The sequence below is a fragment of the Monodelphis domestica genome, chromosome 3, assembly GCF_027887165.1.
Source record: "Monodelphis domestica isolate mMonDom1 chromosome 3, mMonDom1.pri, whole genome shotgun sequence".
NCBI lineage: Eukaryota > Metazoa > Chordata > Mammalia > Didelphimorphia > Didelphidae > Monodelphis > Monodelphis domestica.
In genome coordinates this window covers 124,390,094-124,405,034 of record NC_077229.1, presented here as the reverse complement: position 1 = coordinate 124,405,034, position 14,941 = coordinate 124,390,094, and the positions used below count along the sequence as shown (strand labels likewise).

Sequence of the window (14,941 nt, the reverse complement as noted above, 5' to 3'; positions counted from 1 at the left end):
AATAAAATTATAATTTGCCTTAGAGTATAAATATCAACAAAAACCCTTTTAGGATATATTTTTACTTAATAACTTTTTTTCTTTTTCAACTCAGACTGATCAGTTCATGAGATCTCCCAAAAATGGAGATTTTCCTGCAATGGAGAAGCCCATCTATAACACTAAAAGCTTAAATACTTGCCTAGGGTGTCAGAGCCAAGGCTTGATCCTAGGCTGACCTGATTCTAAGGCTTTATCTATTACTTTCTACCTTCTTCTCAAAGAACCTTATATTGTAATAAAACAAATAATAAAGCTATACATAAATAGGTAATGTGATTGTATCTGTTAACTTTTGCTCAGTAGTATATTCATATTATTAATTATAAATCTTAAATTTATTGCCTATGATTCACCATTCTCCCCTACTCCTCTTTTTTTTTTAATGTAAGCGTGTTAGAATTACTTATTATCTGGATATCAGCCTAGCTGCCATTTCAAAATACCAAGTCAAGTCCTAGAAAAGTAAACATAAAGTTTAATTGTTTTCAAATTATGTCCTTACAAATACCAATAATATGACTAAACTAAAACTAGTTTGAGCTTGATATCCTAGAATACTGTCTAAAATCTCAAAATTAAATATATGGGATACTTTCTCAATCAATTAAAAATATAAAAATAAAAGTTTTATAACATTTCTGGTTTAAGAATCATTTGAAAACATTTCTTCTCTAAAAGGAGGATACTTTTTTCTTAACTGTTAAAGTCTTATGTTACACCTCATTTTGTTATTGATTATAACTTTATTGTTTCCCCCTCATTTGTCTCCTATTTAGGTATATCTTTCTATAATAATATAGATAAAAAAAAAAGTGAAATCCTTTTGTAGATACTTCTTTGGAATTTTTTTTTTTAGTAGTGGTGTTGGATATGTACTGGTCCACCCACTTTTCTCACCTAATTTCCTTTTGTGGCAAAATGGCTAAGTAAGGTTTGGCATATGGTCTTTTGGCCCATTGTGGAAAAGGCAGTCACTAAAATTGGGTGAAATTTTAATCTATGGATTTCTCTGAAATGGGATTAACAAGGTTATTGTGAGGATCAAAGTGAGATAATGCATGTAAAGCACTTTGTTATAATCTTACTACTACATAAAGGTCATTTTTATGTGTTCTTCTGTAACCAGTTTTCATGGGTTTCTAACTCACTTCTTGAGTTCTTCGTGAATTAATACAGATCTTGAAATAGGCATGTCTCCTAATATTACTTATAACTCTTTTACTAACTTTGTGACCTTATACATCACTTAACTTGTTTCCTTTTGTACTTACAAAATGGATACAGTAATATATGCTTCTTTCACTGTTGGATATTAGAAAGTAGATGATTGATTAATTATCCATCAGCTATATACTTTGGTTCAAACCTGAAAATTTTTTCCTGAGAAAAACTTTTAAAATTATATTAGTGAAATTAATATTTAAAAATTTCAAATAATCCTGTTGGAAATAGCCATCTATTATTAGTAACCATTGTAAAGATAAAATTAATAACCTTGTTTGAAAAGCTTTTGTTTTTCATATCATAAAATCATAGAATATTTCTTTCTAGGAATAATTTCTTTTCAGGTCTTTATTCCTTTATTTCAAATAGAAATTGTTATTGAAATGTCAGAAACTATTTATCTTTATTCAGTTTCAGAATATTGCAGTTGATAAGGAAATGTAGACTCATTTTCTTTTATAAGACTATTTTAAATCTCTGAGTAGGAAATTTATGAGGTCATAGGATATTGATAGATTAAAAATGTTCAGCTACTTTGAGGTATTTTTCATTTCTAATGAATTGATGATCCCTCTAAATGTTTGGTGACCAAAATCATAAAGTCATTGTTTTAATTAATTTATGCCTTGGGAATCTTCTCAGTGAAACTCCCTAAAGAGAGAGACCGATAATTTAATGAAACCTGTGAATTTTAGCCCTTCCAGAACCAAAAACAGAGTAGTGCAGCACTAAAGATTTTGGAGGGAGAAATTGTTCTTACAGCCTAGATAGGCTACTATGTATCTGATATTAAAGATTTCAGGGCTTTAAGTAAAGCATTGTTTTTAAAGAAGCAGAGACAGCTAGATGACATAGTGCATAGAATGCTGGACCTGGAATCAGCAAGACCCAAGTTCAAATCCAGTCTCAAATGGCATATCATGCAAACTGCTTGCCCAAGTTTACTCAACTGCAAAAATGGTGAGAATAGTACCTGACTTTCAGAGGTGTTGCTTGAGGCTTAAATAAGATAACAGTTGTAAAGTGATTGGCACAGAGATTTAAAGTACATATTTCTTTCCTTTTATTCCTTAATGTTAAGTTTCTTTTTACTAAATCAGGAAACTTCATAGAACTTAATTTTATTAACCTTGTTAAATAACAAAAGAAAAAAATCAGAATCTGTCCTGCCACCCTGTAATCTCCTCAATTGATGTGGACTTAAATTACCAAGTTTTCTGCTATTCAAAGCATCTCATAAGACAGAACATTTTCTCATAAAGTTATCCTAGGCCAAATAAAGAAATTTAACCAAGTACTGGCTTATCCAAAAGTATAACACCAACTTAAACTTTACGCTATTATGCCAGCACAGTATCTGGCATATAATAAGTGATGAATAAATTTTAGCAACGATGACTATGAAAACAAAAAGTAACCAATAATATTAAATTCTGCCTATGAATGTGGTTGTACTAAACAACAAGGAATCTTATAGTCTCAAGTTTCGAAAAGGCAGTTTAAAGTTAAAAAAAGATTGGTAAAGTAACATTTTAATCTTTACCTTTTTTATATTTAATATCCATAGACTCTTCAAAATAAGTTCTAAATATTTATATTATAATGATGGGCTAAAGATTGCTAATTAAGTTCAAGTATTCAATCACCAGGATATCTACAGGTTATTGAAATTTTTGACTACAGCAGCTCTTATAGATAACATAAGCTACAAAGGCGCTGTTACCAGTGTCAGTGGAGTGAGCCCCCACATGAAGGAAGTCCTGTATCCTTGAGGTACTGAAGTAAACCTTAGGAAATGGAAGGGAGAGTCAGAGGCTGCAGCATTTTGTTTCTGTTACCTTCTCATCTTAGTAGGGAGTCTTGACCGATAATTTATCTTTGCTTGGATTTCTCCTGTATATTTTTCCCAGAGATTAGATTACCTGAAGTCATTTCCCCTTAAATTCTTAACCATTTTTGGACAATTAATTTGGTGCTATTATGTTTTTGTGTTACCTGTGGATTTCTATTTTTAGCATAGCTAATGAGGTTCAAGGTAAGATAAAAGAAATATCATCTTTTATGCTTTCTAAATATGTGAAATTGTATACCTATTGCTTTTAAATCATGAGTTTTTAAAAATAATATATCTTTAGACATATTTATCTTATATACATCTGTCTTATATACAAAAAATTCTGGGTTCAATCTCAGCAAGATTTCTAAGCTGTTGTATGAAGTGAGTACTGAGCTTATGTAAATGAGGGATCTTGAGAGAAGCTGGATTCAAATTCTGCCTTTGATGCTCACTACTTGTATGACTGGGCAAATTTGATTTTTCTGTACTGCAGAAAAGTGAGAGTCTGATGAGATCTTTAAATTCTCTTTTAGGGCTCTAAATATAATTACTTTTCTTTGCAGCTCTGAATGCATATTGATAAAGTTATTCATCTCAACATGTAATAATTTTTAAAAATATATTTTAGATTTGGGCTGTTTATTACTACCAAAAATATCATAATATAAATTATGACACATAGTTAAATGTGTTTTAAGTAATTGAGGTTCAATTTCTTTTGGGGGGAGAGTTGGAAGAAATAGCATTTGTTTTCAGATTTCAGTGGTAACACTTAGTAAAGAAACTGCTCTGTCAATGCAAATCTGCATCTGTTCAAACTCATGTTATAAGGAAGTTGCCTGGGGGCGACTGAGGAGCTATGTAATAACTTGGATTTAAAACCAGTTCTTCCTAGTTCTAAGTTATGCTGTGTTCACTATGCTATGGCTGCCTCTAGTTATTCAATATTTTCCCTTAAATGTGACCAAAATATATTTGAAATTAATTAAAGCTCAGGATTCAAGAATAATAGTAATTTTAGCACACGAAAGTGAATTTTTTGTTGTTGTTTGTATTTTTTTAAAGAGGTAGTGTAAATTGATTTCAAAGATCACCATTGAACTGGGGTTTGAGAGACCTCTTCCCTATGCCATTACTTTGCTTTGTGATATTGAGCAAGTCACTTCATCTCTTTAGGCCCCAGTAATAGTTTTAACAGTTTTTACATCTGAGAAGTAATGCAGAAATAGTTTATTTGTCGAATAGTTCTATCTTAAGAAAAATTGGCACATAGTGGAACATTCATATTAAGAGACTGAAAATTCATTTTTGATTGAAAATTCAGATTTGTTTTTGGTGTTTATAGACTAAATTTTCATTTAGTTTTGGAATGGATTTTAAAAAATATGTACATTTAATTATTAATATATTAAAGTTAATACTTATTTTGGATGATCTGAGCACCCATACTCAATCTGTTATAAAAGGCAATATGCATTTCATACTTAAACATTAAATAATAAATTAAGTATCTTACATTTCCCAAACCAAATTCCTAAGGACAATGAATGTCTCAGTGCTTACTTGTGCGTTCTCTCTTTTTCTTTCTCTTTCTCTGTCTCTGTGTCTCTGTCTCTCTCTGTCTCTTGTCTCTCCTCTCTCCTTCCTTTCTTTCCTTTTCTCTCCTTTATTCTCTCCTTTCCTTCCTTCCTTCATTCCTTCTCTTCCTCCCTCCTTCCTTACCTTTCTCCCTCTGTCTCTTTCTTTCAATCCCTAAGAGCATCTCTGTATGTAATCATGCCACTAAATTGAACAATTTTAAATTTGGTAGAGGAATTTTCTGTTTAAAGGAATTCTATGATGAATCCTTTTGGTAAAGCTTAATAATTCTATAATTTTTAAAGCACACCCATATTTGTTTTTGAGTAAACTGAAAAGATATTTGTTGTTAGTGCTTATGCCAGTAAAATAAGGTAGCACTTTTTAAAAGTTCTCTGTTGATAGTACTGTGAAACATTGCAAAGAAAGAATTCTTACATCATTCTGTCCCTCTAAACTTGTGTGTTGTTTTTCCCCCCACCCCAAACCCACAGGAGTATTGAAAACAGAAAAAAAAGTGAAATTGGAAGAGAAAAGTTCAACGACATTTGGTATGAACAGAAAATAATATTTAAGCAAAAGGCTAAAGCTTGAGAGAAAGGGAGAGCATAGCCTGCCCCTTACTTTTTACCTGTTATGCTCTTTTAGGTGTAAGTTCTCATATATTTTAGTATTTTTTAAAGAGAAAAAAAGTTTAAAGAGTGGGGATGGGGAATTTTATCTATCTTGATATGGGCCTCCATCATTGGAAATGAGTAGATATGATAGAATAATTTAGAAAAGGCAGTATCAACTAATCATGCAGTTTCTCAATATGAATCGGCTCCATGTCCTACCTCTTATACTTAACTAACCTGTTCATTTTTCAAGGACATTTGAAGTAATAAAATGGCATTTTGATACTCTCCATGAAGTATTAGAAATAGTTAAGGTAGGGAGCTAAGAGAAATAATAAGATATACTTTAGCTTTTATTTCTAACGATATGCATAGAGATGAAAAGAAAAATGAAATTAGAGGGGAAAGCAAGTAGCTTTAGATTTAGATTTAGAGATTTAAATTTAGAGAAAAAGAATAACTTCTACTCCAAATATTTGTTTTTAAATAAATATTGTATAGGTACTTATTAAATAACAAATCTAAAGCTTTTTTTCTGCAGACAATTGATAAAACACAATCATTTTCAGGTTTAACTATGATTGTGAACTATGAAAGATAGTGGCTATCTTAACATTGGAATTTCAGGTGCCTGAAAGAGTATAAGTAATGAGATCCATAGATATTTCCAAAATCCCATTTTAGCCACTTCCTCCAGCATTTGCCTACACTAAACTTTTTCAGATAAGAGTTAACTGCTTTGAGATCTACCATCTTTTTCTACCTTTTTTTTTGTCTTGTAGTAGAAATAATACAGTAAGCCAAAAGCAGGGAATCAAATATGAAATGAGAAGACAACTAAATAAAATGCAAATTAGGTAACCTGAATAACTGAAGGTTGGTGGCTGTGTTGAACTTAAATATAAACTAAAAACTAGTGAATTCTCAGTTGCAAATTTCAAAAATAGCTTTAGTGTAGAAAAACTGAGCAGAATCTTACCAGAACATCATCTTTCTCTTTTAGCATTCTCATGGAATTATCAGTTAGATTTAGTATATTGCATTAGAAGAATCCTGTTAATTTTCTGTGAAAGACCTTCAAGGGGAATGTAAATTTTTCCCATGTTCTATTTGTACACCCACTAGAAAATATTCAAAGATTGTCTAGAAAGTGACCTAATTTTGTTTTTCTTAAAAAGAGAAATGCATACTTTTTGTGTTGATACATTGTTGGGTTTTCAAAGAATATCTTTTTGAGAATTTTCTAATTAAAAAATAAATTTAGAAATATGGAGCCTACTTAATATGTTCTCTTAAATTGGGAATCTTAATTTATTGTGATATCAAGTCATTATTCTTTTAAAGATTTACACTAGTATCTTTGTTGACTTAATGGTTTTAAGAGTTGGTAATTCTCAGTACTGCTAATGAACATCCCCTCTTATTTTTCAATAAGTTAGTTAAGAAGTCTAGACTTATGGCACCAACATATTAATTTAATTCTTCTTTGGGCAGGTGACTGGAATAGCTGATTTAAACTCATATATATGCTACATTTAGGTTAATCATAAAAGGAAAAATTCTGGGACTGATAATGACTATTAAAATGTTCTATTATATCATTCAGGTAAGAAGAAAGAAAAGGATAAAGAGAGAAAGGAGAAAAGAGATAAGGATCATTTCAGGCCAAAACAAAAGAAGAAGAAAAAGAAAAAAAAGAAATCCAAACAGCATGGTAAGTTATATAAAATGGGCATAAAAAAATCTAGTAATTTACTCATGTATCACATTTTAGAATTCCCATCTTGTTAAAAAGATAAACATCTGATACATATATTTTCATTTATTTAACTCATTTAAAAATCAGTCATCTCACCTACAGCCTCTTTAAAATCATTTGGAAATTTCTCTTGGTCCTTTCTCTATCGAGGGCTCCCAAACATCCAAAGAAGAATACCTTCAAGGAGACTGACTGGAAAGGAGCCCTTTGAGGTGGCTGCATTCTCTCTGAGGTGGCTACATTCTTCCTGTGTTGCTTCTTTTTTCTAATCCTTTCATTATCTTTTAAAGGCTCTAGGTCAATGACACATTGGAGAAACTGTTAGATTAATCAATAATTAAAATTCACACAACTACTTTACACTATTTAGATTCTAATATAATAGTAGAAATGAGATTTTTGAAGTTCTTCAGGTTGTTCAAGTTGCTTATACAAAAAGTGGTTGGAGCTTAAATGCATGGTCTGAGTATCCCTGTTGTAGTTATTCTTAAACAAATATAGGGTTATGGAGGCTTTACTTAGACATGTTTCCCCAGCAGAAAGAAGTCAATTTGGACATACTCTATCAGCTAATTGCCAAACAACTTATTTTCCAATGTTCCCAAGAAAGCATGAAATATCTACTAGCATTTAAAAATACGCATTCCATGGAAACTTGGTGGGATTTAGTGTCAGTAGAAGTTCTGTGAGAAATTTTCAGTTCTGATAACATTTTACTTTCTAAAATTTTAAATATGCAAGTGTAGAGGTATTGTATTACATATCAATTTTCTCATTTTGAATATAGGCTTGATATTTTTCTGTTCCCTTCAAAATTTCCATGGCTGTTTGACCAAGGGCAGTCTCCCCAAGTAGCCTACAATACCCTTTTATGGATTTTGTCCATATATTTCGAGCCCAAAAGTGTTCTGATGCCAAATTAGTTTGGAAAAATGCTTTCTTAAATTGTAATGCTTTAAAGAAGTGGAAAATGATAGAAATTTGGTAAGAACAAATTACCAAAGACCATTTGTAAATAATATGATCATAGTAATTGATGTTTTTTGTAATCCTCAGCATACTTCAAAGTCCCTTCAAATGCTCTAGGAATAGTTCTTTGATCTCTCAATGCATTAGAAGTGATTTCTTTCTCTGAACCCTTATAGCCCTCTGTCTTTGATATTCAGGATACTCTCTTATTACTGTGATTATTTGGGTACATGACTTATTACCCTTAGCAGATTGTAATATTTTTGAGGATAGAAGAGAGATGGTTACATTTATTTTTGTATCTCCCATACTGTTTTGTTTGTGGTAGTTGCCCACATTTGTTTAGTGTATTACTCAGGATAGGATGTCCCTTAGAGAGAGCCTGGTGTTGACATAGAAGAAAGGAGATGAGTACTGATATTATTGACCTGCTCATAGAAAGGAACTTAAGCTAAAGAATTGTGAACAATTTTGGGTCACCCCTTTCTATTAAGTGACAAAAAATAACACCTTTATATACATAACACTTCTTTTGAAAACAACCATAAATGAATTTCTGAGTTCTTTAACAAGGTACTAACAATAAATATAAAATATATGGACATACTTTTTATAAATATTCTAAGTGTTCAAATTGTATTTTGTGTTACTACTAAGAGCCTTTGTAATTATTAAACTGAGGCAGTTCTGATCCATTACCCATTCTTTTCTTCAATTCGTAACCTGAGAAGTGATCTTCCCAGATAATAAATGTATAAGAGTAATCTTGAAATGAAACTTTAAAATAACATTTTAAAATTTCAAAGTAAATATTAATTTAAATATTTTTAAACATGAAGTTCCTAATAATCTGACGGTTTTAGCAAATAGTACAAATCACCTACTATTTATGAGATACCTGTGCTGGATACCAAGATTTTAAGATGAAAAGATATAGTTTATTCCCTCAAAGAAAAAACCAGTCAAATAAAGATGATAAGGAAGTAATCCAAGTAATTTAATAGATAATAGAATATAAAAAGTGCACAGGATAGACATTGAATGCTGTGAAACATCCAAGGAAGATGACATTATTTTCATTCTGGGGGGTGGGATGGGTAGAAAAGGATACTCTGTGATCATTTCATAGGTTTGTGAAGTAGTGTGTCATTACTATTATTAGTACTAACAACAGGCAGTAAGTGGTAGTATCTTATATATAGCAAATTCTTATTAATAACTTGTATTGACTGAGCTTACCTTTGAAGGGGATAGAAATTTCAGTAGGTAGAACTGAGTGGAGAAAGGAGGAAATGTGAATGAATCCAGGCTTGAAGTATAGCATGTATAAGAGCACAGGGATAAGAAAAGGAGGTCAATTTTAGGGAATGTTGAATAATTCATTTTGGTCCAAATGGCAGGTTCTTAAAGAAGAGTAGAATGAGAATAGAGAAATAAAATGGACCCAGACCATGTTAGACCAAGAGATTTGAACTTTATTTAGAGAATAAATTGCCATTGATGTATTTTTTTTGGATGGGAAAGCAATGTGATCAGAACTATAAATTGGGAACATTACTGTGGAATTTGTAGATAAAATGGATTGCAGACTAGAGATAAATAAGTTTCAAGACTATTTTAATAATACAGAACAAATGGTAATAAGAAACTAAATCAGTCTGGAAGTAGAAGTCATATACAAGAAAAACTTGTAGAAGGAAAATCCAAAGACTTTGCAGCTAATTGAATGTGGGATAAAGTAAGAGAAAGGAGTCAAGATTTCAAACTAGGCTGAATGAAAAAATAATGTCATTAATTAATAGAAAAAATCAGGAAATAAGGAGTTTGAGAGAAGATGAGTTTGACTTTGAATATGTTGAATTTGAGGTGCTAGCAAATATCTCAGTAACTGGAAGTGCTCTTCTACACCTTAAACAGTAGAGATTTGGGGATTATTAACATGAAACCAATCTTTGAAACTCCAGAATAGGACAGAATTTTGGGATGTAGTCATGCTTTAGGGTATTTGGATAATGATTGAAATATGTAAAGAAAAATTCAAAACTTTTTTTCGCTTAGCGTTGCTATGATATTGTCCCCACTTCTCTTCATAGCATTTCTGATATCTCTGCAATAGTCTCAGGTCCTTTATTTGGTAAAATAATAAATAGACATAAAAGAAGGACCTTACTTTCATATGTACAGATTGTAAAATTAGCCATATTTTTCTGGTGTGTAAGCTCTTTCCAGGGGAGGAATTCGGCATTATATGCTTTCCCTTTGCTTTATTAACTCCTATTTAATATCTTTAATGAAGCAATTTATTTGAATAAATATTACCAGCACACAAAAGTGGAAAACTACTTTGATTCCTAAGATACAACAAGTTATAAAAGAGAAGTATTTACTTTCTACTTCACTATTTCAAAAGATAATACCTATTAACCAAATTCCTGATGAGGTACTTTTGTGCAGCCTGCTAGTTGTTGTTCCATCCTCTCTTTGTTACTCCATGGAACTTAGCATGCCATTACTTTCCATGGAGTTATCTATGCAGAGTTACTGGAGTAGTGATTAGCCATTTTCTTCTTCAGTGTATTAAGGCAAATGGAAAGAGTTAAGTGACTTGCCCAGGGTCTCATCTCTAGTTAATGTCTAAGGCCACATTTGAACTAGCTAGGCAGGTCCTCAAAAACCTAAACTTTTTAGTCTAGTAGGACTTTCCAAAGCTTGTGTTTCATTGCTACAACTATAGAAAATTCTCAGAGAGAAGTTCTTCCAAAACAAAATAAGTATTTGGAGTACAAATTTAGTGAAAATATTATATAAAGATATTTACAATTTTTTTTTCATTTTGTGGTACCATAATATGTTACCACTTATGATGGTTTTCAAAAATTCATATGAGATTGAAGAATTGGTCTGATAGTTTTCAGATTTTTTCCCAAGAAAGAACACAATATTAATTGGCTGGATATTGATATAAACTGACTCACTTCCTTTTTGGCTTTAGTTGTGATATAGCTATGACTTGTTTCAACACATAAATTCAAAATATACTCTTAGTGAAGTAAATTTGCATCTCATAAGAGGGCCATTTCTTGCTTATTTTTTTGCTCTATACCTTATATTCAGATTTCCCTCTTTTATCCTTAAAGAAGCGTATTGATAGACAGAAACATATATTCTAGGATTCTGTTTTCCCATTTTCTCATTTCCTTCTATTAATTGACTCTTTTTATATCACCATGGAGATGCGTCATAGTACAATAGATAGACTAGTACATTTGGAATAAGAAAGACTTGGCTTCAGATTTCTCCTCTAATACTTAAATAATAACAGTTCATGTTTATAGAACAGTTTAAGGTTTGCAAAGTACTTTATATGTTATATCATTTGATCCTTTCTACAACCCTTTGAGGTGGTATCCACATTCTGAAGACAAGGGAACCAAGTCAAAGAAATGTTTAGTGACTTACCCAGGCCATCCAGTTATTAAGTGTCTGAGGCTGAACTTGAGCTCTCTTCTTACTAACACCAAATTCCACACTATTCCCTGTGCTACCTATCTGCCTTCAAAATAACTAACATTTATATAACATTTTAAGGTTTTCAAAGTGCTTTACATGTTATCTCATTTAATCGTATCAATAACACTGTGAGGCAGGCACTATTATTTTCTGTTTTATAAGAAAAGAAACTGAAGCAGAGAGGTTAAGTGACTCAGGGTTATACGTAAGTAAGTGTCTGAGGCAGGATTATAACTCATATTTTCCTAACTCCAAATTCAATACTTTGCCCATTACAACACCAAGCTTCCTATATTGGCTCTGTTACCATGAATCAAATGACTTAACCTTGCTGGGCCTCAGGAATAACTGCAATTTTCATCACAGTCTTCATTGCCTGAAGGAGTTCCCACATCCTTGAAATCACGAATATTTGACCAGATCATAGATCCTTGATGCATTGATGTATTCTTAAATTGTTTCATATGTTAATATTCTCCCCTTACATGAATACTATATTCTTATTTCATATTTAATATTCACTATAATCTTATTGATGAAAATACTTCCTCCAGAGGTGCAGATTAAAACCAACTGATGCACTTTGATCCAACAATAACACTACCAAAACTTATACAAAGACATCAGAGAAAGAGGACCAATAAGCACAAAAATATTTATAATAGCTGTTTTTGTGGAGACAAAGAATTGGAAACTGAGGGAGGTGCCTATCATTTGGAAAACAGTTGAACAAGTTATGGTATATGAATGTGATGTAATACCATTCTGCTATAAGAAATGATTATAGTTTTAGAGAAATATGTGAAGACGTATGAATTGATGTAAAGTGAAGTGTAGAGAACCAGGAGGATAATTATATGGTGCTAATAATATGTAAAGATAAACAACTTTAAAAGACTAAGGAACTCTGATCAATACAATGACCCACCACAATTCCAGAGGATTCATGATGAAGTCATGCTCTTTATTTCTAGCTAGACTCATTGTGAATGCAGATTGGAGCATTTGGGGAGGGGGGGGGGGGGGTAGGGGAGGAATGGCCACTGTGGGGATTTGTTTTGTTTGACTAGATATGTTTGTATTATTTGTTTGTTTTTTCTCCTTTCTCACTTGGTGTGAGAATTGGGGTGTGGAGTAGGATGGATCTTGGCTGATTAAAACAAAAATTAAAAACAATGATTGAAGGGGAGGTAAGAAGGAAAGAATTTTAACCCAACTCATGAAAATATATTGGTTTAAAAATGTGAACCTTTGTTTACAGAGAAGATTGGCATTCTCTTTTTTTTTTTTAAACCCTTACCTTCCATCTTGGAGTCAATACTGTGTATTAGCTCCAAGGCAGAAAAATGGTAAGGACTAGGCAATGGGGATCAAGTGACTTGCTACACAGCTGGTAAGTGTCTGAGACCAGATTTGAACCTGAACCTAGGACCTCCCATCTCTAGGCCTGGCTCTCAATCCACTGAGTTACCCAGCTGCCCCCAAAGATTGGCATTCTTAAAAGCCCTTCACTGTTCAAATTTAGTGAGTTCCTGTTCCTTTTTTTATTCTAATTAAAATTTGGATCTAGTTGTTACTCTAAAGCTTCTTTCTCAGACAGAAGTACTTGTATATTTATATGAGATATATAAACAATTTGATTATTGGATGTATGGATTGGACTAGCAATCCATACCAACTATCATTTTCTGAATAATACATAGCTAGAATAATAAAAATGTGTGAATGCAATGTGACATTAAAAGTCTCCAACTGACCTATTTAAACTATGGATTCTGAAAATTTTTAAATCAATAAAAGAATAGTTTCTTGTCACAGATTATCTCTGTTTCCTAAGGGAGTTTAAAACAACATGATTCAATCACTACAAGGAGCCTAGAAACACTGGATTTTGCCAAATAGAGACAGAACAGCCAGTGGCATCATGGATATTAAATATAAATGTGGTCTTTAGTTTTATCATATACAGTTGTTTTAATGCTTAAAGAATATAAGCAGTGCTTTCTAATTAATACTGCAAAAAATGGTAGAAGCAAAAAAATAGTTTACAGCAGTATTGTCAAACTCAAATAGAAGTGGATTCCTGCTGGCTGTTTACAGAATTAGAAAATTAACATTATCTATTTCAGGTTGTATTTTTATTTTGTAGGCAATGTAGAAATAGAAATGTTCCTCAAGGAAACAAAAAGAACAGCTAGGATAGCAAGTGACCTTCCTTCTGACTTAACTAACACAATCAATGACTGTCCTTATGATTGCATTAATCTTCCTTATTCTATATCTCAAAAACATATTTTATTTTTACTTGTTATTGTTTCTCTAAAATTCTCAGAACAAAACTATTCTACCTCCAGGACCTCTATTTTTCTTTTTAAGAGAAGGCATTAAAATTTTCAATTTTAATTGATCAACACTTGTTTGATCTCTTTATCCTAGAATGTTAATACTGTGTCATACAATTCCTTTCAGTTAAAATAAATTTACCTTTCTTGGTTCCTCTGGCCTTTCTAGGTCCCCCTGAATCTTTGAGGTTCAGAGTTTTGAGTCTTAAGGGCTTAGTGTTACGAACTTCTGAGTCCATTGGCCTGGATTTTTGTCATCTAGACACTGTAGCACTATGCTGTTTTATACCTCCATAGTCAGTAGTTACTTTCAAGTTTGCCCACATGTGCTTTCTGACCACCTTTGGGCTTTCTCAAGGGATCCCTCCACTGTTGTAGCCTTTTGAAATAGCTTTATAGGCTCTGCCTATCTCATATTTGGTTGCTCTGGCACTCACTGCTGTGGTCCTCCCCCCCCCCCACACACACACACCCTAAAAAAAGTAACTTTTTCCACCCCAGTACTGTATGTAGTGTACTTTTCATATAGTACTGGGGTGGGAAAAGTTACTTTTTTTAGTTTATTTTTAAATATTGAAATATTCAGTCTGTTCTGAATTTCAGGGTATGCTTGAGTAGATATACTGGAAAGTCTGCCTCCCGTTCAGAAGCCTTCTTTGTTGTAAATCCAACCAGTGATCTCTTAATTGTTAAAGCTGATTGTCTTTTTTCAATTCTAATCCTTTTCTGTCTCTGCTTCATTTGCCACTTTTGATTGCCTTGTGAGTAGTCTATTTTCTGGGTTTTCTTAATGCTATTCTTTCTACTTGTCTGACCAGGCCTCCTTTGCTAATTCATCAAAAACATCATACCTCCAAATTATGGGTGTTACCTAAAGTTCTGTACTTAAAGTTCTTCTCTTTTATGTCTATATTCTCTCTCTTGAGAGCCTCATAAACTTCCATGTGTTTATTATCTTTATGCAGTTCATTTCCTGATCTATATTTCTATATTTTCTCCCCTCATCACCAGTTACCTATTAGACATTTTAAACTGGATAATGCTGAAATGCAGTATTTCTAAA

At 32.1% G+C, this 14,941-nt stretch overlaps 1 protein-coding gene across 37 annotated transcripts in view; it reads left to right on the top strand.

Moving 5' to 3' along the window:
- The window catches only part of PHF20L1 (PHD finger protein 20 like 1), a 108,800-nt gene that overhangs the window by 56,963 nt on the left and 36,896 nt on the right, over window positions 1–14,941 (top strand). For 27 of the 37 annotated variants that reach the window (XM_056823064.1, XM_056823066.1, XM_007488355.3 and 24 more), the window contains 2 exons: window positions 5,176–5,232; window positions 6,905–7,012. In XM_056823064.1, the coding sequence (XP_056679042.1) occupies window positions 5,176–5,232; window positions 6,905–7,012 (165 nt within the window). The remainder of the gene's footprint in view (window positions 1–5,175; window positions 5,233–6,904; window positions 7,013–14,941) is intronic. The other 10 variants (XM_056823069.1, XM_056823068.1, XM_056823053.1 and 7 more) reach the window with 1 other exon arrangement.